The following is a 24048-nucleotide window of genomic DNA, read 5'->3' on the forward strand; positions in this document are numbered from 1 at the left end:
GCTCTGGTAAAACACATGGAATATAGCAGAATAAATTCAGAAATCTCATATGTGAGTGACTGTGGGAATGGGTAAGCTTATTGTTCTGTCTCCATGCATTTTGTAAACCTGATAGTCCTCTAAAGATACAGAACAGTTAGAGCCTCGTCAGACTAGACAAGGTCACAGTACCAGCCTGCTCTGCCTTTGAAAAACAACAAAAGCAAGCAATGAATCATCCAAAACAGTAAACATAATTTCAGTTCTGTTGTCCAATAGTTTATTTCCAAATGCCCCTTTAAATTATGTTCTGTTCTTCTACAAAAATATGAGACTCTGACTTTTCTGTTGTGAAAAGTCAGTTATTCACTACACCTGATCAGTACATCTGGGCTTCTCAACTGAGAAGCAGTATTTCAGATTTTTACTTATTTTATTATGCACTTTCAGAAATAGAAAAAGTAATTAACGTACACTTTATGACAGTTGGAAATCTGACAAACACCCATCTGGATTATCAGGCTGGAATAATCACACTCATGTTATTTAATTGCTGTCTCTCTCTGCACTTTTGGCCTGTTCTTTGTACAATTTTCTGTGCTGTGCCTCCTTCTTCATAGGATTCATCAGTGCAACCTTATTAAAAATATAACTGGAGTCTTAGCTTTCTCCGTGTCTCATTCCTGATGTGAAGAGATGTTTGACTTTATTTCAGGAATTTTCAACACATCCTAGATGACTGACCTGCATTACTAAACCAATCTTTTTTAGTGCAGACTAGGAAGAATTTTATATTGTTCAGGCACTTGATGTTGACATACATTCCATCCTAGCGCCTCACAACAGCTTTGAAAACACTTCTTACAGCTCATTCTGAATCCAGTAACTCATATACTGCACAAGGATTAGTCACTCCCTATCCCCTGCAGCCATTCATGGGACTGTGGAAGAGAACTGACCCTCAACATCAGTATTTTTCATCAGCTAAGATTACTGTCTCCCTCAAAGCTTATGCAACAGAGGTTCTCTTTGGCAGATAGAGCAGGAGGCGTTCTCCTAACTATGTACATCCAATAGGTAACCCCTGCCTAGCATGGAAAATTTCCCCTTTGCAGTATAGTAGTTTCTAGAAGTCTGGGCCCATCTGTTTACCTGTAATTATTTTCCTGTTAAGATAATACAATAAATCTACACCAAAACCTCTAACTAGTACATCAGTTTCGAGCTCGTTTTTGTTGTTTTCTTTTGGTCACATAGAAGTACCAGCTAGACATGCTGCTGCACAAAGAGTTCCAAGTTCTTCCAGCTTCATCAATTATCTCTCAGAACTGTACATTCCTGCTTAAACTGTAAATTCCAGAAACTGATTAAATGGTAAAATACAGTAAGAACTTAGAACTCTCTGCTGCAAGTACCTACAATATAGATAAGAATCACATAGAACTAACCTTCTTGTCCTTTAGCTGCATGTCTATTTTTCCCTGCACCCTGAGTCAGTCAGCGGTGTCAGAAAAAGTCACAACAGTTCCTGACTGTCCAAACATTTGTAATTTTTTTCCTCTTTAAATAAGGAACAAATATGTACTAAAGTGCTTTATCTACATCAACCACATCAGCACATTATAGAAACAAAACGTTCTAGTCCTGGTGGGAGGTGGGGAGAGAAGATTCTCATTTTAGATACAAAATCTAGATTGTTTACAATCTAAGTGAAACAAAGATTCAAGAGAATATTCTCTCTCTTGTCTTTTTTCTCCTTTTTCTTTGTAAAAAATAAAAAAGAAAAGTGCAGTCAAATAGAAAATAAATGCAGTAGATGCAAGCTGAGTTGAGGCAGGTGTTAGTGATAGTGTGCAAACGTGTGTCTTAGCAGTTCGTCTGCAAACGGTCGCAGCTTGGCCTCGATAAAAATCCGTTTCAAGAAATCCCGAGCGTGGTCGGAGACGTGGGGAGGGAGCTGGGGGTTGGTTGGCTGAGTGGCAATTTTAAAGATGGCAGCCATGGCTTCGAACTCCGCCCATGGGGGCTTCTCAGTGAGCATTTCTACCACTGTGCAACCTACGCTCCTGAAACAGAGGCAGAAATGAAACAGCAGGTTACAACAGAGTCACGTCCTTCCAGGAAAACAAGAAACAGCAGAGAGGGACTAAAATATCACAAATAACATTACGGGGTAGCTTCAGCACGAAATGGGCATTGGGAAAAAACCAGCATGTACTGCCGTACCTTTATCTCAAAGTTACACAAATCACTACCTATGTCTCCACTTTATTACTTCCCTGGGCTGAAAAGTTACTACCTCAGTGAAGGGATAATTACCTATTTATCCAGGCAATACCAACTGTGGTAGGGCCCTGTCAGCATGCAGTACCCAGCAGGCTGACAAAGGCCACACTCAGCACTGCACTTGGAAGCTTTCCTGCTCCTTGGGGCTGAACAGAAATGCAAAGCATCAGGAATGCTCCGTGCATACCACATGTGTTGCCAGCTCATCACAAATGCACAAGTTATCACCAGTGAACAGTGTGCAAACAGAATATGGCAGCTGAAGAACAAAAGCCCTACTTCATGATATCTGCTCTTTAGTTAAGGATACTAAAAATATACTTCAACTGACAAACAAAAATCTTAAGTTCCTAAACAACCTTTGTTTAGGAACAATGCTTGCAAAATTTAGGAAGGCAGAAGGGCATATATATGGCCAGAGAAACTTTGTTCCAGAAGTCCTGTAAGATCAGTATCTCCCAATGACAACTGAAGGATACTACAAAATGAATCGACTGAAATAATTTCCCAATTCTTATAAAGTTTGAATGTTTTTCAAGTTGCTTGTCAGAAGTTTTGTGCTTAAACAGAGGTACATTGCTTTACACAATAAGGATTTACTGACTGACAGCTGTCTAATTTCAGTATTTTTTCTTAAGCTTCCACCAAAAAACAAATAACCTTGGTACCAACACTTCAAATTTGAACAAGTCAACTGCTTGATCCTATAAGATTGACCTATTATTCATGTATATCAGAGTAATTACTAAGTAATCTGAAGCAGCCAAAATTAATTTCCCTGAAGTATTGCTACTGCTATAATGTAATTCCTTTTTAAACACACAGTGTTACTACTCCTGCCGCTTTGCTGCTGCCTGCCCAGTATTGCATCTTCACAGATGAGCTGCAGTGCAAAGTGGGTCTCATTGCCAAAGTCATCTGCCCAGTGGGCTGGAGCCATGTTAGAATGTGGCATATACAATGTTTCACTAACCTTCATGTTTGAAAATTACCTTTCCCTCTTAGTTCTTAAATATTTAATAACAACTATCAAATTATTTTTTGATACTCCCTTTTGAATCTGGCAAAATCACCCTTAAATGTTCAACTTTTAGAGGAGTAGCATTTTATTTTCTGCCTTGCATCAAAGGTATTTCAGTGTTGAAGTTTCATTATGAGACATTGACTGAACTGATGTTTCAAAGCTTCACATACTGTTTTCAGTCAGTACCTCTCCAGAACTAACAGTTTGGTAATCCTAACTTCATGCAAAGTCAGTTGAAAGGATTCTCTTATGATCTCTAAACTGATGGGCTGAGAAATTGCCACATGAAAATTAAATTTCAATGTTAAGTCTCTCCAAATATGACTCTCAGTGCTCACATTTGCCACCTTCTTCAGCTTAAATCCCAGGATGAAACACTGCAGCTTCAGATAACAAACACCTACTCCCAGCTGAAAATGAAATGACGCTTTTCAGTAGAGAAGGGGTTTTTTAACATACCAGATGTCTGCTTTTCTGCCGTACCCTTCTCCACTAATAACTTCAGGACTCATCCAGTAGGGAGTTCCTGTGACAGACTTCATTCCCGTACCAGAGAGACAGATAGTCTGCAGTCTTTTGCTGGCACCGAAGTCACCAAGCTTCACATTGCCTGCTGAATCCCGCAGAATATTTGCTCCTGGAAGGAAGGAAACACAGCATTAGCTTCATAAAAGACTCAGGGTTTTGGTGTGGGAAACAGTAACATCAGTCTGGATTCAGTGATACAATTCAACATCAACCACGGATTTCTGGCCAGAGAATTTACTCTCTGCTCATTCCTACTACTCTATTCTGGAGTTCAGAAAATAATGAATTGCACACACTGGTTTGAATCCTAGGCCTTTTCCAGGAAGGGGCAGTTGCTTTGTAAAGCTCTCCTGACAAAATTAGGACTGCGCCATATATGGGAAATTAAAAGAAATGGGAAAGGAGTTTCCATACAACTGAAAATGTCTCCATACTATTTTAAAGCAAAATGTCAGACTGTGTTAAAGATTTGTTCAAAACAGTTATCTGCACAAGATGTACAAATGGATTGTGATATCTCAACCAGCTTTGGAGCAAAACACTGGTGATACAAAGCAACAGAAAAATGGTAAAAATATTAGGGAATACAACAGCATAGTGTTCAACACACCTATTTTGCACATAACCATCTTCCTACACATTCACACCTCGCTTATGCAACACCTGTACCTATCTGCAAAAAGTAAACATTTCACCAGGCCTCCTAGCAGTAAAATGGAAGAAGTCTGATCAGGAAAGTCACCTCTGTTGGTCACTTCTTTTAAAGGAATGAATTCATCCTGATTGTTTTGCAGATGGAAACTAAAGAAACATTGCCAGAATTCCGCTAGAACATCCCGAAGTTGCTTATTTTTCCCTCCCCAGGTTACAACAGTGACCAGACTAAAGATGGACTGATTTTAAGTCAGTATTGGCATTTCAAACTTAATTGCTTTTTAGTGATTCACATAAGATTGGAAAAGGATCAGTAATAAAGAGCACTGAAGTGTGCACAGAACTATCATTACCTTTAATATCTCGATGGACAATCATATTACTGTGCAAATAGTGAACTCCTTCCAAAATCTGCCGAGTGTATTTACGAGTCACATTCTCTGTGAGTGCTCCATACGATTTCAATTGGTCTTTGATGGAACCCTGTAGCACAGAAGTATAAAGCACTAACACGTCTGGAATTCAACTGAAATTCAATTATATTTATGCTTGAAATGTGGACATTAAAAATAACAATTCTTCTTGATTTAACCTTAAAACTTGCAAGCAGCTGCATTGTTCCAGTCCAATGTACGAAAGAGAACAGCATACTCAAACTTTTTGACAGGTAAGTGGTGATACTCAGGATGCACATAACACATACCCTTGGTGTTAGCTTATACTCAGGAAAAACTTTGTCAAGAATAAAACCACCATGTGCTATAGGGTGGTACTTTAGGTAAAAAATAAGAGGTAAGCAAATCTTAGCTTAAAATAAGATTAAATCAAAATTTCTTGTGTTTTGTATACTATTTCTGCATAACCTGTCTTTGTTACATGGAGTTACAAACTGCTAAGATTACTTCTGTCACACTGCCCTCCAAATCTCAGAAAAATTCAAGAAGTCCCACAAAACGAGGCCCAGAACTCAAAAATAAAAGAAGAGGCAAACAAAAAACCAACCACAACCAAGAAAACAATGCTCAGCCACTGCTTTCTCGTTCTGGAATCTCATAGTAAGTAGACTGCTGTAACTATTCAGAAATATTCTGTTTTTATAGGAGCACATTTTATTTAGCTGTGCTGACCCCACTTGGTGAGAAAATGAAAATTTATAGTTTTCTGACCTTATAATATTTCCTAACAGCAGTTCAGCATTTATACGGTGCCACACAAGAAGCAAGCACCAAGATTACTTTCTGTATGCACTTATTCCCATTCTCATCTCAGCTACTTTTTGTTTTCCAGAAATACTTGGAGCGTGGAAAAACAAAACAATAAAATTCAGGGAGATTTAAGAGTTTACTAAGGATAATATTGTCTTTTCAAAGACATTGCCAGGCACCACTTACGCCTAAACCAAACACAAAGAGCTTTTGTATGAACCACTGTAATTCTGAAAGCCCAAGCAAGCAATGCAGAAAACAGGAGACTGCAAGCAGTTGTCAGTACCCATCTTTGGTGTTTTTAACTTGGACAGTTTTAAATCTCTGTGTGCACTTATGCCAAGCTGAATGCCTGGGTGCTCGTCGCACTGCACACAATCGATGGCTGAAGTGGATGAGCTCTCTTGCTTACCCCAGGCATGTACTCCATGAATATTGAGAGTGTCCTTTCTGGTGGATCTCTCAAGAAGCCGTAATACTGAACAATTCTTTCATGCAGCAGATTTTTCAGCAACTGAATCTCACACTCAAGTGCATTTACTTCCTGAAAAGACAAAACAGGACAGATTTACCATGCTTGATGTAGTAAAAGTAAGATTTCAGATTTGAATTTTTTCAAGCAGAGCAGTGTGTACATACTGAAGTGTTATGCAAACTAAGTAACAAAATACTTCTACGGCTAATGTAAAGTTTTTGCATTTTATAACAAGAAAACATCAATGCTAAAAACCAACCAAAACTATGTATTTTCTATACATTATCTTTGGGATACTTTGCTGGTTTTTCATTGTTTCTCTTCTCTTGAAATTACATTTGTTTCAGAGCATAGCAGATATCAATATGTGCATAAGGTCAGTGATCATTATGCAACATATCATAACCTCCACTTGGATGGAAAAACAACTAACAAAACACAGAAAATGCCCCAACATTTTAATCTTTATGGTGGAATAACTAGCATTAATTCTTAACTTTTCCAGGATGATGGACTATACTTTAAAAATGCTTTTGAGTACCACTTGATATTGTAATAATGAAATACAACAAAGGAAAACACTAATAGCTGGTGCTTTCTCTAGAGCCATCCCAAATACTACAAATTTTACAAACAGAAAGGAAGATTATTTTGAAATGCACTGTAAAATTAGATGCTGGAAAAATACTAACTCACAAAATCAAACTTGACTAGATTCCAAATTTCACCTAGAAGGTTTTCATCAAAACCTGAATTTTTATCTGTCATAGCCTATTACAAATACCCTCATACTTCTGAGACAAGAAAGAAAACAGATTTTTTTTACACACAGAGGCACAAAGTACTACAAAATGCTATGACAAGTGAGCTCACGAAACTGTTGCTTGAGGAGAGATACGACCATATTTTAACATTTGCAAAACACAGAGTTGTTCTGTTACACATTTTAAAGAAGTAGCAACAACAACTACACTAGGAATCCACAGCACAAATGATTCTTGACTTTTTCTTTGATCCTACACCACTATTAGCAGCAACTATAACTGGCAGCCACTCAATTCTGCAATCATGCTTACACCCATTGTTTCCCCGGCCTTGCTCCCCACAGTGCAGAACGCAGTCAGAATGTAGGGAAAGTAATAATTCTCTTCCCATCCTGTAAAAAGCAGCAAGTATTGTTTGGGAAAAGAAGAAATAGTGGATTGGTGCTGTTTTTAAATTGTTTATCTCCTTCAGCATCCAGCATTTAAAGATGGACAAGTTTAATTTTAGAGTGAGAATAAACTAACGAGGAAACTTGTGCTCTTTAGGGAGAAACACAGCATGTAGCAGCAGCTAGTCTTGATGCACTAAGTTGAAAAGAAACAAACCAAACCAAACCAACCAACAAACAGAAATACCCCCCAAAAAGATGAAAAAATAAGGAAAAATCTCAAACTGTCTTCATTGCCAAAACCGATTTGTTTTCAGGAATACTTATACTAGCTTTTACTGCTTATAAATGTAATTTCTTCCAATTCCTGTTAGTATAACAAATTATCTATTTCAGAGCATACTTCATAATAGATTGTTTAATTTTAGAGACTGAGACTGCACCAAATCAAATTATGCATCTTCACAGCATAAGGATCTGTCTGAAAATTAAAAAATGTGATGTAATATTAAAATTATCTATGGTACTAACAAAACAGAATTCCTCACAAGGACATGGTTTCCTAACACAACACAGTTTAAAACACGTTCAAAACACGTTCATCCTGTTCAAGGAAAGGAACGTGAGTCTGGGCTAGAACACACCACTTTGGCAGAAGCCTTTTCCAAGGTCTCTCTTTGGTATCACTTACCTTGCTGGTTTCCGGACTATCGGGATCAAACTGAACTTGTTTAACAGCCAGTTCTCTTCCAGTATCAGCATCGTAACACAGATATACTCTGCCAAACGCACCTTGACCCAGCAGTTTACCAAGTCTCCAGTTAGTTGGAGCTCGTGGTGCTGAAAATATAAGTATGTTTTGGTTTTCAAATGAGCTTGTTATTCAGCTGATCGAGAAAAACTGGAATACACAGAAAATAATTTTTTAAAATACTACTTTTTCAACAGCAGAGACTGTGCGTCCTAAACCTCACCATATAAGTTACAAAGATCAATAAAACTCCCTGTAAGACGGAAAACATGAGCTATTTAAATTTATTTACAAAATAAGCTGTGATAGAACTAGACATACTTAAAGCAACTAGCAATAGCTAATCTGAGAAACAGAAAAACCATGTTAAAAAAACAACTTTATTTTAAAAAAAGCGAGGCATAATTACAGGGTATGAGCTACTGAAGTCAGCACAAAGGGTATTTGCTCCTGAATTTCTACAAGTATGAAGCAGTACCACTAAAACTGTACAGTTTAACTGAAAACATGACCAACATCTGCAAAAATAAACAGTCTCTGCAACCTACAAAACCCCGCAAAAACAATCTAAGAAATCACTTTTACAACATTTTGTTATCACAAATGTAAATTCCAATTGAAAGTCTACATGAAGGCTGGCAAGGTAAGCAATGAAAATACTGACGAGCATAGTCTTGACCTTTGCCTCTTAGGGAGATAAAAACACGTTATTTAATGGCATGTGTTTGGATGACATGCTAGGTTTTCAGATGATATACATGAAAAGTATCATCAAAAATGCCAGAACTTACAGCGGCTGGGTGGGCTGATGTCCATGACTGACAAGGTAGGATTGTCTATGTCACTGCCCCTCCTCCTCATTCGGTTATCTTCGTATTCCGGCGTGAAGACGCTGCTCCCACTGCTGGTGCTCAGCGAGTGATCAGTGGGACTGAAACTGACTGGTGATCGGAAGTTGTTCCCCTGAGTCCTTCTGGCTCTTGGAAAGGTTTTACGACCTTTAATGATATACACAGAACACAAACGTTACAGCACAAAAAGATTCTGCAACGCAATGTGCACATGCAAACACTTTATGAATTCTACATCATCTCGTTAGAATCTGCCACAGCAGAGGACAAGACACAATCATCGCAAAATTTACTGGTTTAACTTTCCACGTAGAAGAAAAACATTCATCACAGATGTATATAAGGACTAGACAGGATCAAAAACTTATGTATAAGAGACCAAAACTGGAACCAAATTCTGGAACTGCTCTGAAATATAATCAACATGCTGAAAAACATGGAGACCTGTAAGATGAGAAAAGAAAATGCCCTGCCTCTGCTTTTATTGCTCTATTAATGTGCAAATACCAAATTTCTGAAATTTAGGAGAAGAAAACATGTTTCCAATTCTGTAGCACCCAAGCCAGCCTCTTCCTTCTGTAAACTAAAAAGAATTGAATGCAGAGACTGACACATGGAATCAACAGGAGGACCACAAAAGTATTTTAGAAATCAAAATACAAGCAATGCAAAATTTGGAGATGGCTATGGCATCGGAAGAAAAAGCCAGAGCAACGCTCTTCAACATACTAATTTAATTGCAACCAGATGAATAATATAATTTATGTTAATCTATTTAGATAACACAACTATTTTTAGGATAGCATCTCTTGATTAAGTTTCATCCTACAGAACTCAGCAATAACTGAAGGAGTCTCTGATTCATTAGGTATTTCACTGGAGGAGGTGTCCCCAGAGGACTAAAGAAAGCAGATAAAGTATCTTTGAAACAGTAGACTCAGAGTCATATACTAGTCTGGACAATTTAAATTCCAAGAAAGAGATGCAAGCAAGATATTAAGCAGTTTTATTCACCATTGAGAAGATAAAAATGTGATAAAACAGTCTTAATTGGTTTGTCTCATGTAGCTAATCCCAAATTTTCCCATTTCATTGGGGCATTCTCATAAGCCGACTCATGAAATGTTGCAGACCAGCTTACTATGCAAATTATACTCAAGAGAGGTTCAGAGCAGTTATCAGTGATTTCTCATCAAAGGGGAAGATAATTTAAGTGGACGTTGCCAGCACTTATCTTCAGTCCACTTCCATACATTATTTTAACTCATGATGTACATATGATGGAACATAACACACTGAAATTTTGCAGATGACATCATGTTAAGTGTGATGCCATTTAAAGTGACACGTGAAATAGACAAGTGAAAGTCCATTTAGAGATAAAAACCAAAATTCACAGTGGTCCTGGAAGTTAGAGATGACTCAAAAATCAACAAAATGAAATTCAGTAAGGAAGTACAATATACATACTTAAAGAAAAATCTAATGAAGAAACTACAAAGTGTAAAGCAATTGGTTGGACTGAAGTCATGAAGAAAATTATCCAGGAAGTGTAACCAAATACTGAAGAGCAGCCAAAATGGTGACCAGAAAGTAGGGTCACTCTGCAATATATCAGTGTGACTGCTACATATCAAGTTCTGCTTATATCCTGTTATGCATGAAGTGTCCATGAGAAAAGCCTCAGCTCGGGCAGGAGAAGCAAACTAAGGTGAGGAAACAGGTATGTGTGTGATGTAGCGATATATAAGCATAATGACCAATTCTTCACAGTGTTAAAACAGAGTAACTAGCTACTATTTTTCATTTGGAAAAAATGTTTTGGGAGACAGAGAAAGTTAAGTTATAAGATAAGTTATCTTGGAAATTGGTAACATAAAGAGAGTAGGTTTTCTGTTGAATTCAATTTAGAGTTTACTTGAGAGTCAGTGTGACAGATCTTTGCCTCTTTAAATCTCACGTTAGAGCAAGGGACTAGACTTTGCAGTGCCTCAGTTTGATATTTCTGTGATTCCTGTAACATAATTCCATTTATTGCTGTGCTCGTTCCACACTGCAAGTGAAGCCATCTGGTCTTGGGAGACATTTCTTCTAACACTTCTCAAATAGTGCTTGACACACCCTGAAGTATGAAAATCTTTCAGCTGCTCCTCTCTACTTCCTTCAGAAATTTAACACATGTTAAATTTCTACATTTCTATCAATGGTATTACTGTCGAAACCAGTTTTGTGGACACACTAGCAGGTGCTGCCTTGCATTACAACAATTTATTTCATCTGCTGATTCTCAGTTTACATCACTGTTCTTAAGTTTTATTTACTCTTTTAATCTAAGAAACTGTTAACAGGAACTCCATCATACTTGGGATTTCTTAAAGCAAAACATGACATTACAAACTAATGTACCTACTTTAGCTAGAAAAGGGTCATAAAGGTCAAAAACTTATACTGTATGTCTTGTTTTGTCTTGCCAAAGATAGCAACCATTTCTACAGCTGTGCATATGAGTCAGGAATTCTGTAATCTATAATTTTATCAGAGATAAAACTGCTGAGAGGTTCTATCAATCATTAGAAACTTAGCAAGTGAGTTTGGGGAAAGAATTTAAGCTTTCAATTTTTCAATATTTTCATTTAATTTCATTAAGATCTTACAATCTTATTCACATTTTCAGATGAGAAAAACAAATAATTAAAACTGTTGCAGTGTTCATACTTACCATCATTGTAGTCTTGTTGGTGATATGAAATATGGTATCTTCTGGGATAAGTCCCCCCTTTTCCAAATTTCTCAAATATTGGGATATCATACTCTACTAGAAAATAAAAGGATTAATTTCAAAACGTAAAATGTGACAAAAGCATGTTAAACTAATCACTTTGGTAATACAAACTTAAAATGGGTGAACATATCAGAGGATATGAGGGGTTGAAGCATCAGAGCAAAAGGAGATTTATAAAACAAAATCACACAACTCACAAGAACTGAAAGGACTTCAGTCAAAAGTCCCAAAGGATCAAGAATTCAACAGCTCAAGTGGTTTGTAATCCCTTGCTTAAAAGAATGTTGGAGGACTAAAGCATGCCTGATTACTAAACTATTCCAAAGAATATAATTTAAAGTTGTATAAATATGAAAAACTGGTGAATGAGTCAACATAGCTTGAATACTAAAATATATTCAATAGATCCTCTTTTAGAAGTTATTGAGGAGGAAAAGTATAAGATAAGGGAAAAAGTCCCTCAAGCATAAATAACTGGTTAGAAGATAAGTACATAAGAAGGAAGGAAACAGTCAACAATCCACAGGAATCTGGGCTAAAACTCATGTAGTTTAATAATCCATGAATTCTCTCTACAGAGCAAAGAACAGTGAGGTGACAAAATCACTCTGAGAAATAAAACCAACAGAATAATTAGAGAAGGTCTTTAAGAGCCTGTGTGATCGGATATTAAAGCTGCAGATGAAATTCAGTGTAGGCTTCTGTAAAGGTTTGTGACAGAGACTTCCAAAAAAGCAGCAGCTGAACTCTTTGTTATTAGCTCAAAAGAAAATTAAACGCTGTAAGATACACTGAACAAAATTTTGGTCTGCTCCATTTCAAAGAATTTAGTAAAACTGGAAAATAATCAGAAGTACAGAGATGATCAAAGATACAAAACTGCTTCTCCATAAGGAATGCAGGCCTCTCGATATATCAGAAAAGCAACAGCTCAAAGGGAGCAAAGAGATCCATAAAAAACCAATCCAAAAAAAATCCACTGGAAAAACAGTAACAGAAAACAAAACAAGTCTTAAAAAGAGTCACAAAGCACATACTTCTCCATAAAACACAATAAATTGCACAACTTTCTGTTGCAACCTACAGCTGATGCTGAGAAAGTCTATACAAATTGAAACAGGGACAAGAAAAATTTGTAGATGGAAAAAAAAATCTATCAAATCACAGAAAACATCTTGCATTTACAGAACTCTTGAGCAATACATGACTAGGAACATATTCTGAGAGAGGAACACTACACACCCTACTGCAGAAGCCCTGTACTGGTTGTGGCAGGAGGAAAGACTATGCCAGAGGGACATTTTTTTCTGCTTCTGTTACACACCAAATCATGATAATAAATACTGAATACGGAATTAATGATTGCTGTCTATCCCTCTGTTAACATAACAGAATATGCCATGGGGGGAAAAAACCCAACAAATGCCCATAAAAAATATTGCAAGATGATCTTATTAGGAAAATAACTGTAATGAACACAAACTAGATTAGGATTATGCAAAAGGCAAAGTAATTTCTGACATTTCCAACTCTTGGTACTTATCTCTGCCACCTAAATGCTTCTTACACAGTTTTATTTTTATTTTAAAGTGCTGCAATCTGTTAAGCATTCTTGAATTCTAAAAAGAAAAAACTCACCATCACACATTTATCTGGATAAACCTTCAAAATCAAAATAAAAGCCTCAATATATGTAATAGACTGAAGAAACACAAAACCCTCTTGATTTACTGGAAACTAATTATTTTTCAACAGCAAAGTTTTGTAGTGAGACATGACTATGAGAAGACATTTCAGAGCACTTTCAAGGTTACCCACTGCACTTCACAGCCTGAACTCTGCACAACAACTTGGATGTGAGCCAGATTATCGTACGAAGAAAAACATTAGTGGTGAGATTTATAATTTATAGGCACAGCACACAGCTCTCCAACCTTTAACTTTGCAGTGCTTCAATTACAAAAGTTGTGCGCGCTTCAAAGTGATTCTTATTTCACATAGAACTAAACAAAGGCTCCATGTACTGGTTTTGGCTGGGATAGAGTTAATTTTCTTCATAATAGCTCTTATGGTGCTACATTTTAGATCTGTGACCAAAACATTGCTGATAACACATTTTAGTTATTGCTGAAGCACATTTACACAGAATCAAGGAGCTTTTTTGCTTCACATACTGTCCTGCCAGCTGGTAGAGTGGGCTGGAAGGCACAAGAAGTTGGGAAGGAACACACCTGGGACAGCTGGCCCCAACTGACTCAAGGGATATCCCATATGATCTGAGGTTTTGCTCTGCAGTAAAAGCTGTGAGAAAGATGGAGGAAGGACGGAAGGACATTCATAGTGACAGCGTTTGTCCTCCCAGGTAACCACTAGGAGTGATGAAGCCCTGCTTTCCTGGAAATGGCTGAACACCTGCCTGCTGATGGGAAGTGGTGAATGAATTAATTGTTTTGTTTTGCTTGTGTGTGCACCTTTTGCTGTACCATTAAAGTGCCTTTATTTTAGCTCACGAGTTTTCTTACTTTTCCCCTTGGGTTCTCTCCCCAGTCTCACATGGGGGAGTGAGCAAGCAGCTATGTAGGGTTTAGCTGCCTACTGGGGTTAAACCACACCACCTCCACATTAAATAAATGAACCACAGTTGTACACCAACTTGGAGGTAGATATTACAGCCCAATTTAACTAAGTGTTGCATGCCCCCATGCACTGCAGCATCTGTTCTTTTTAGAGACAGACAGTTATACTACACCCACTAGGAGTGGTGTCACAATCTGGAAGAAACGTGAAATTTCTTGTATTTCCATGCTATCCTTCACTGTGTGCATTTGTTGTTTTGCTTTCTTTTACCATATTGTTTGTGTAATACAATACTTCTCCAGTGTGAACATCCCTTCTAAGTCCTATTATTTGCAAGAGGAGCAGTTCTAGGAAGGCAGTGTGTTCTCCAGTGATTTTTGCCTACCTGAGAATTCCTGATGGTTATCTGGATAGCTCTGTGCTCTTGGCATCCGAGACTTGGGATAGTTGTCCCTGGAAGTGTAAAAATACACAGAATCTAAAAATTACTGTTAATCTAGACTTCAGCTTACTGTCCTCCTACTGATGAAAAGCCACTGCTATATAGGCTGCTGCACCGGTTTACAAAGGCGAAACTCAATTCTGAAACTCAATACTAGTAGGTAACTGTAACAACTGAGGATCAGTAAAAATGGAAAAGCTTGCTTACTGAGCTTAATGTAGGTAAGAAAGCAACAGACTCTGTTAATGAGCGATGATATTAGTAAAAACATGAATTATCACAAGTACAGCCACAAAGGAACACTGTTATGTTTAACACCTTTATGGCTAAACACAAAGGTTTACAGACTGGCAAACTGGTTATACAGACTACAAAAACTCCGGAGGAAATTTAACCAAGAAAATGTAGAACCTTTTAATGAGGAAAAACATTTCCTCTTCTCTCCAAGAAAGCCATAGGATTAAGAGAGTGATTTTATTGAGTTATAGAATGATGAAGAATTTTTTGGTTCTTACATGATCGCATTGTTTCTTACCTACAGTTGGTATGTAACTCCCAGCCACCAAAAGGAATGGATGGGATTGCCAGTCAGAGCAATCGATAACAGTTTATTTCCATAAACATACCAAAACAGTGTCCTCCTTTTTCTGGTAAGAATTTCTCTAATGGGTAACAGAAGCTAAATGGAGACACAAAACCTACATCTTTGTAGGAAATATTTAAATGGAAAAAAAAAAAAAAAAAAAGGAAAACAAACTAAGTAGAGGTGACAAATCAAGTAAATAAAAACAACCAAAAGAAGTTTTGAAGAAGAAATATGAGTTGCATTAAGTTTGCTTTGTTTCCCCTTCTTCCACTCCTACCCCACAAAAATCCTAAATTTGGCAACTAGGTAAAATTTCTTCTCTGTGGAGCTACATTAAACACTGTGTATGTATAACTTACCACATTAAAACCACAAAATACTTTTCACATCTATTGTCTTCTTGCTTGTGAAATGCAGATTTATTAAATTCAAAACTGTATTTATTAGACCAAATCTACTTGTGTCCTCAAACCACATTCTCAGATGAAATAGTACTACTGAATAATACAGCTCTGATTAATTGCCACAGGCAGTGACCTCCAACTCTTCACTCTTTTAGCAATTAAATAAAGTATTTATTTAGCAGTTTTATTTCTTTCACAGTTTGAAATAAACAAAGAACAAATCTGCACATTAAACCCAAGATTATTTGCCTGACCACCATAAACCAAACCGAAATATGTTCTACTTGACTTGGCTGGTGGACAGTGACCCCCTCAAAACACAGGGGTCTCCTCAGAGGTCAATTCAAAAAGACCCCCCACAGCACACACTGCCTCTTGCTGACTGGTAGGCTTTAACAAAGAAAAATAAGTTGAAAGTTTGCAACAGGAACACGGGGAGAGGAACAGAAAGTAATTGCAAAAGAAAGGATGGGACTGCCTGTTGCAACTCATAAATGACTCTACCCTCCTCGAATTAGGTACCCCCTGCTTTGGCAAAGGAAAGCCTACTTCACTTGGCAGTGCCTAAGAACTGTAGATTTATTGGAGTGGCTCACTGCCAGGGAATATACACCACACATATGAAAGACCTAGCAACATTTAGTAAAAACCTTCAGTATAATTTTTTAGGACCTTAAATCTAAATTCTTGTGGTTTAAACACAAATTATTTAAAAAAAAAAAGAAAAAAAAGGGGTGCTACAGTATTTTTCATGTATTAGTAAGCAATTAAGTTTCAATAAGCTTTTATAAACATTCCAGAACTTAGAAAAGAATTTCTGGAAGCGAGAGGAGTTTTATTTTACAACGGAGACATTATGCAATCTAATAAAGATAATTAATTAATGTAAATAATTTTTACCCATCTAACGGGCTGTCAAGCGAGGGACAGCTTCCTGAGCCAGAGTTTTCAGGACTGCTCAAAGACAACGGATCCAGCATCTAATAAATAACAAACAGAGGAAGATCAACAAGTTCAAGGTTTTGGTTTTTTCATTTTTTTTTCTAAATAGCTAAGGGTTTTGCTATAAAACAGCTAATAAGAAACAAATCCAAATCAGATAAGAACTGGTAAAAACAGAGTGGAAAGCTCATCTGTTGCCTTAAATGAGCTCCCCCCTAAAATGAAGTTTGTTTTGGTATATTGTATAACATCTATTATTTTCTATGAATTTGATACCAGTCTTTTGCTGTAAATTAAGCAGTTATCCCTCCAAGTTTTGTGGTCTGTGCTGCATCTTGAAGATCCTGGGCACACACTTTGCCATACAACAATCAAGAACTTATTAAAGAAATAGTGTCCAGAACATGAGTTTGCACTCTGCAAACCCAAACATTTAAATGAACACTCTGTTGGGGAGGACAACATTTGCCACAGGTTCAGCATTTCTATTCCTCTTGTCTCATGCTGAACCATATTGATTATCTCTCTAACCCAATGCACTATGGCCCAACCCCTCATCTCTCACGGAAGGTGTGGGATCTGCTGTCACTGTGCAAATAGCTGTGCTCAGGCAGGTCAACAGCAGAGCAGAGCAAAACCCTCCACTCCCAAATTCCCTTCTTGTCTTTGTTGGGCAGGCTGGGACAGATAAAGGCAGCATGGCCAACACTTGTCAAGGTGATGTGGCAATGTAGTGAGGGGAAAACTGAATTTGTGTGCCCACCACCCCAAACTGACTCTTGAGGCCGCTTAGGTTGAACTAACCTGGCCTTCTTAAGAAAGTAAAATTCATTAATTTAAACTGCTGACAGCTCACATAGCAATGCATACACGACAGGTTATATATTTCTGGAATACTTAAGAATGAATGGACATCCCAGGCTCAAGGAACCATCTGTCTGTCTGACCAGTCAGTGACCAGAAATTACTTTGCCCAGGCCAAAAGTAACTATTTCATTGGAATGAATCCAGATCTGGGCTGGATGTGACCACATGGCTATGATAATGAATAGCCCTGACCCGGAAAGTAGGAAATTCAGCCTCTATTCTCAGCTCAGTCATTAAAATTGTGCAACAAATTTCACTATCCCTTTGCCTTTATTTTATCATCTGTCTCTCATTTAGTCAGCTCATAAAAACCGTTGCCTCTTGCCATTTTTAAGTACACTGCCAATGTCAACAACAACTTGAACTGATTTGTGTATGCAGCATTATTTTTCTTTCTTCCTTGAAACATCTCTTTCTCCATTGCCAATTCTGTGAGCAGTTACATTCCTGCTTCTTTTCCTGCTGTTTTGAAGGGCAATTTTTTATAGTCAGAGAGTAGGATTTTATTTTTGTTAAGTGTGCTGATATCCTACATTAATGCAGGTGATTTAGAAGAAGAAAATAATATAGATTTGTGACCTTTACACAACAAAAAGTGAACTTGGCAAGTCTCCCAGAGCTTATTTATACCAGGCCTACCTCCAACCCCTTATCTCTACCCCAACACAGTACCTACCACACAGAACGACAGAATATTCTGAGTTGGAAAGAACCCACAAGGATCATGGAGTCCAACTCTCAAGCATCAACTGAGTCCAAATAATTCTGACAGATTCAAACTCTTTCTTAAAATCTCCTTTTAATGACCTGGAAAAGTTGTAAAGCTGGTCTTGCTTATGTAAAATAAAGGGGCTTGTACTTTCTAACCAGTAGACATCTAATCAGTAGACATCTCTGCTGTTATTTGTATTTATCACTATCTCACTCAACTACTGTGGCAAGTAAGAATGTTATTGTTCTCCCTGTAAAAGCATATTTAAAAAATTTAAGAGATAGAGGAAAAAAGCCAATTAGATTCTGCAAGACTAAACAACACAACTATTTCAACCTTACATCACCAGTAGAGTTATCAATATTTTTGCTGCTCTAATAATTCCATATCCTTCTTGAACAGCAGTATTTCATAAATAAACTTAATAAAAACGTTAATTTCAATAATCATGGACGTACCTGATCCATACTTTCTGGAATGAATTCACCCTCACTGTTGATACTGGTGAAGGATCCATTTCGAGCCACCTGATGCAGCTCATCTGGAATGTATCCTGGGGGAGGGGAACTCCTATCACGAGTATTGGAACCTTTTGAAAGAAAAGGGCCAGTCAGAGTCTCTCCACTAACACAGAATTCAAGGGCTTTATTCAAATGCTTCACAGGCACTGAGCCTGCCTGGATCGCTTCTTGCTTTAGGAATCTCCCAAATGCCTGTGCAGTACAAGACTTAAGAATAGCATTTAAAATCTGCAATGTAGAAATTACAAAAAATTTGGGGCAGAGTTGCCTCAATCACATTAAAGAGAATTTTCATTATACAGGAACAGAAATGAAATTTGCCCACACATTGAGCTGGGTAAATTCCTTCTGTTGAACAAAATCAAAATCCAAACCCTTCCACCCATGTAGCTTTCCAGCCCTTGAGAATTTCAGTTTTTCTTTGTTGAATATTAAGTCTGTAAGAATATAAATACATACATTTGTAATAAATGCATAATATTTAATTAAATTGTCTGGAAAATTTTCATTAAGCTCTCTAGTTTCATAATTAAATTTCGAAGTTGACATCACCCAGCTTTAAAACGTGAATAAGCAAAAAGGTTCTATCAATCCCAAAATCAGTATCTTAAACAAATGCTCATACAGTAAAAAAAATATGGGGGTCCTAAACTGAGCAAAGAAACACATTGCTATATATGCAGATTTTTCAGTAGCTGGTTCCTGTATCAGACAATAAAGGGGAGTATTATCAGCTTTTTAGGTTACCCTGAAGTAACTCTACACACACTGATTTACTTGTGGGGTTTTTTGATAATTTTATGTATTCTACAGATTTAAAACACTTTTGTCTTAATATTCAAAATCCACTACCGCAAATGCAAATTCTATAGTAGTCCTTGATGAATAGAAGAGACAGTCTGTGTTGAGAGAAAAATTTTCATAAAGAGAATACTACAAAAGACATTTTTACAATTAAAGCTATTGAAATATGCAGCTTACCTATTACAGACAGTCGCCTTTTTCTGTCTGTCACACCAAACACTGTATTATCTAAATCTTCCAGTGAGGGCAAGGGCTCCACGTTATTTACACTGGGTGACTGAAAATGCATAAGTATTACAACCTGCAGTTATTACTTTACATTCCTGACAATGAAAATACTTTGTAGACTTTATCAGCTTTGTGCAGTACATTCCATCTTTTAAGCAGTCAAAAAAGCATCTTGCCAATTTACATCACAATTCATCTATTTTAGTAGCTAATTCGTAGTCTTAAAAATTAATTTTCAATATGCACCAGTATACAAATCCTGTCAAATCAATTCTATGATTTGTTAGACAATACCGAAATAGCTCAGCATATAATCTATAGACCACTAGTCTTTGCTACAACGAAAAATGAACTTCCCACACATGACTTAAGTTTCAAACAATTACCATTACTTAAATTCTGTATGCTTTTTTTGTATCATTCTACTAAGGCTCACTTTTCTACCACTGTAGGGTAGGCAAACAAAAAGACAGGAACAGGATCTAGGAAAGAGTTAAAACTGAGTCAGTACAAAATGCTAATGGATGCATAAAGTGAAATGAAGGAGCAATCAGTATTATACTCAATCGGGAAAATGCCATCTTTAAGAAAAGATACAAATTATACTTCATTATGAAAGCTGAGGAAAAAGACATTTAGCATGTCTACTCATACCTGTGTATTTCCATGTATTACAAGCAGTATCTTGAGACTCTTCATATGTACACTACGGTCAAGTAGTTCAACAGCTTTGTCCAGGTCATCCTGTGTGGTTAATGGAATTACAAGCTACAAAAAAAGGGGTAGAGGGAAAAAAAGTCTTAAACAGGACACAGGAAAGAAATGAGGACTTCAAGTGCAGAAAAACAAGCAGAATCTTTCATTGCATAGCAATCAACTTGAAAATAAACCTTATTAAAAGATCCCTTAAGTAAGTATTAAAAAGTCTGGAGTTCAACCTTAACTCTTCCTTCAGATTTCACTATTAAGTGGAACAAGTCTTCACAAGAAGCAACGATTTTGCATATATAGAACATAAATATCCAAAAGTCTCAGCAAAATGGGTACAATTGGGTCAATGTCTAAAATAACACAAGTCTGTAAGATAAACAAAAGTCCTATTTCATAGAGTATAAAGCAGATTTTTGTATCTCAAGTATTACAAATATACTTGTTTAAATTTGCATCACTATCAGAATTTCTCCACTGAAAAACAGCATTTGTTAAGGAAGACGTGATCCATGTGCAACAACTCTAGTCCTCACTAGAATCTCACTTGGATCTAATTAACTAGAATTAACTTGGCATACATGTATCTTTAGAACAGAAAACTATGCCATTAATGTACAGTTGAGATCTGAATTCTATAACAATTAAAATTTGGCTCGTGTTTCAGGAGTGTTAATTACAGCTTCTGCTTGTAACAAAGGAAAAACAGAATATAGATTTTTACATCTCTCCTACTAGTAGAATTAATCTATTCTACTGTTTTAAATCTATTCTACTCAGTCAATGATGCTTAAATACACCACCAATCAAAATAAAGTACTTTTATACAAAAAGAGATGGGTTTGAGGAGAAAGATCTTGATAAAATGATGACTATGTTTACTTATTAAATTGCACTTTTAATACCAGTGACACATTATTATCATTGCATGTCTGAAAGGCGATGGGATGGTTTGCCAACTACTGTGGAAGGTAAGAAGCAGAAAACCTACCCAAATGTCTAAAAATCTACCAGTGGATGAAGTTGAGGCTAAAGCATTATGAAGCATTTCACCTGACCTTCCTAACCTCCAAAAACCTTCTCTTGGAATTCTTCATTTTGAGGATCAGTTTCACAGAAGTGCTGGTAATGTAATGAGTAACCAACAAACAGCAATCACTGGCATTTTCTTCTGCAAAGATGCAGAGCAGATACAGCAGTTACGTTGTGCTTAACCAAGCAGATAAATAAGCCTTCACACGCTTTACTGACTCAAGGGAAAAGCCAGATGTAACCCCTAAGAATGGATCCTGCATCTGTAAATATGTTTGCTATTAATTCCATCCCTACTTTTAAAGGAAAGCCAGAAGCAATACTGATCAGGCATAAGTGGCTTGGCAGTGCTGGCCCTGTTACCAAGAAATCTTTCGGAACCAGACACTTTAGAGGAGCAATAGTTAAGCCTAGTTCTCCAATCTGCATATTATCTAAATACAGCATTCTAGCAATCACCTAACAAGATTAATCCTTAAAGAAAATTATCTACAAGAAAGGACAAACGCCATTTCAAATTCGCAAATATGACAAAGCTCAAAGAGGTAAAGAATTTCCCAAGGTCACACAACAGGACTGTGGTAGATCAGGAAGACAATTTATCCACTCCTCAACAAGTCGGAGGCATCATTATGATATAATGCTACTCATGAAACAGTTCATGCATTTGCTGCCTATCCTAATTCAGACAAGACTTACATGTTTGAGAAAACACACATACACACATTAGAAAACTGGGTTTTTGCCACAGGAGTTAAGTTTGGTCACAGAAGTGGTTCTGACTTCTTACAAGAGCAAATTTCAGCCTTAAAATTATCAGTGTCAAAGGCAAGAACTTAGAGGACACAGAATATTACCTCATTATTGCTGTAATGTAAATCCATAGTCTGTCCAAAAGCAACTTTAGCTTTAGCTGCAAGATCTTCAAGTTTAACAGGCCTTGGTAACTGCAGGATCCTGAAACACAATTTAAGTTATATAGAGTTTCTGTCCATTCCTCTGAAAATCTAGCAACTCATTACTTATCTCAGAACTAAATTTATTACTAAAAAGACCATTAGATGCTATACTTTATTCCCTGTCCTCCATATTTTGAGACTTTCAAAGAAGAAAGAAAAGCAGTGAAAAATCTAAAAGGGATAATAAGATAAGGGATAATAAGATACAGAATTAGATTTCATTGTAACTATTTTACTTGCTTAATGCTTTGCAAGCCTCCATTTCAGAGGGAAATTCTTAGAAACTTCTACATTTTTCCACTTTAGAAAACTAAGACAATGGAGTAGGCTGAGAAGCTAAGCATAAGAAAGGTATTACTCCTGCAGTCCGCATTTTTTTGGAAATCCAAAAGACTATCCTACCTGAGGAATGTAACTAAATGCCACCATGTTTACCATAATGAAGTACACACTCAAACTGCCCGCTCCATCACTAACTGCGCTTCAAGTATGCTCCTTTAAGAATGGTGCAGCTGTAGGTCAACAGCTTAGATTTTCTTTTAACTCAATATCTCATCAAACCAATTACCCCCAACTGCTATAACTAACCTTTTACTGCAGAAAACCATTTTATTTTTTGAGATACAACACCATTAAACAAAAAAGAACTTTTAATAGTGACTAAGCTATAAAGGTCATTCAATTCACCTTCAAAGAAGATAGAGCACTCAAATGCTGTGAAGTAGAAAAGCTAGCAAAGGGTACCTGTCCCTTTCATCAGTAGTTCAGTTAGTGTAGTGATTTGGGGGACAATTTTTCTCACTGAAATCAGGCTAGAAACCAGGCCTCTTCCAATAAGAAATTATTAAAAAAACAAAACAAACAAAACAAAACAAAACAAAACAAAAAACCTAAAAACCCAAACAGATCAAGCCCGCAAAAAAGCAAACCAATTCTCACTGTAGTTAACAATTTGGACAGTAAGCCTTCAACTCTACCCATCACACTACATGCTCCTTGGAACAAAATGCCACATTCACCACTGAAAGCAAGTCTGGAATCACTTCTCTTTTTCACTTCCCTTTTGAAAAACTAGTGAGAAAGCCATTGCATAACTTTTTTTTCCTGTATGATTTCTTTACTTGACCATTAGGGCTACATGCTCAGGCAAACAGAAGTATTATAACTCATGCAGAGCAATGAGCCTAGGCTGCCCAGTACCCCTGGGCAAGTAGGCTGAAGTCACTTGGGACAGTTCATAAGAGAGCTAGGCACACAAGAATAAAAACCTGGGAAAAGTATCTTTCTATGCACTTACTTTATGCTTGTATTAATATTGAACTGGTTAACTTAGTCCGCTGTGAGAGTGAAATATGATGAACTGCAAAAGGCACCGTCTGTGCAGACTGGCAGCAAGTAAACATTTCTCTGTTTGAAGTTCATGTTTCCTCTTACTTCACAAGAAATTGTTAGGCAGATGAGACCTCAATTCTCAAAACCTTCAAAAAGACTTATTCCCTCCAAATTATTTAGAGAACTCAACCATTACTGATGCACTTTTACATGTGATGTTCAGAGAAGTGATAGGAAGAAGCCAAA

General features: G+C 37.0%; 1 protein-coding gene across 2 annotated transcripts in view; it reads right to left on the reverse strand.

Moving 5' to 3' along the window:
• Positions 1-236: 236 nt before the first annotated feature.
• Positions 237-24048, reverse strand: part of MAP3K2 (mitogen-activated protein kinase kinase kinase 2) — a 46306-nt gene continuing 22494 nt past the window's right edge. Inside the window, exons 5-17 of one of the 2 annotated variants that reach the window (XM_040069524.1) lie at positions 22369-22468; positions 20426-20539; positions 19721-19820; positions 18677-18807; positions 16598-16677; positions 14651-14718; positions 11626-11718; positions 8847-9053; positions 7996-8144; positions 6089-6220; positions 4825-4954; positions 3749-3926; positions 237-2045 (exon numbers count right to left, since the gene is read on the reverse strand). In XM_040069524.1, the coding sequence (XP_039925458.1) occupies positions 1820-2045; positions 3749-3926; positions 4825-4954; positions 6089-6220; positions 7996-8144; positions 8847-9053; positions 11626-11718; positions 14651-14718; positions 16598-16677; positions 18677-18807; positions 19721-19820; positions 20426-20539; positions 22369-22468 (1708 nt within the window). In that variant the 3' untranslated portion in view covers positions 237-1819. Of the gene's footprint in view, positions 2046-3748; positions 3927-4824; positions 4955-6088; positions 6221-7995; positions 8145-8846; positions 9054-11625; positions 11722-14650; positions 14719-16597; positions 16678-18676; positions 18808-19720; positions 19821-20425; positions 20540-22368; positions 22469-24048 lie in introns of both variants that reach the window. The other variant, XM_040069523.1, reaches the window with a different exon arrangement.

The sequence above is a fragment of the Hirundo rustica genome, chromosome 7 (genome assembly GCF_015227805.2).
Source record: "Hirundo rustica isolate bHirRus1 chromosome 7, bHirRus1.pri.v3, whole genome shotgun sequence".
Taxonomy (NCBI): domain Eukaryota; kingdom Metazoa; phylum Chordata; class Aves; order Passeriformes; family Hirundinidae; genus Hirundo; species Hirundo rustica.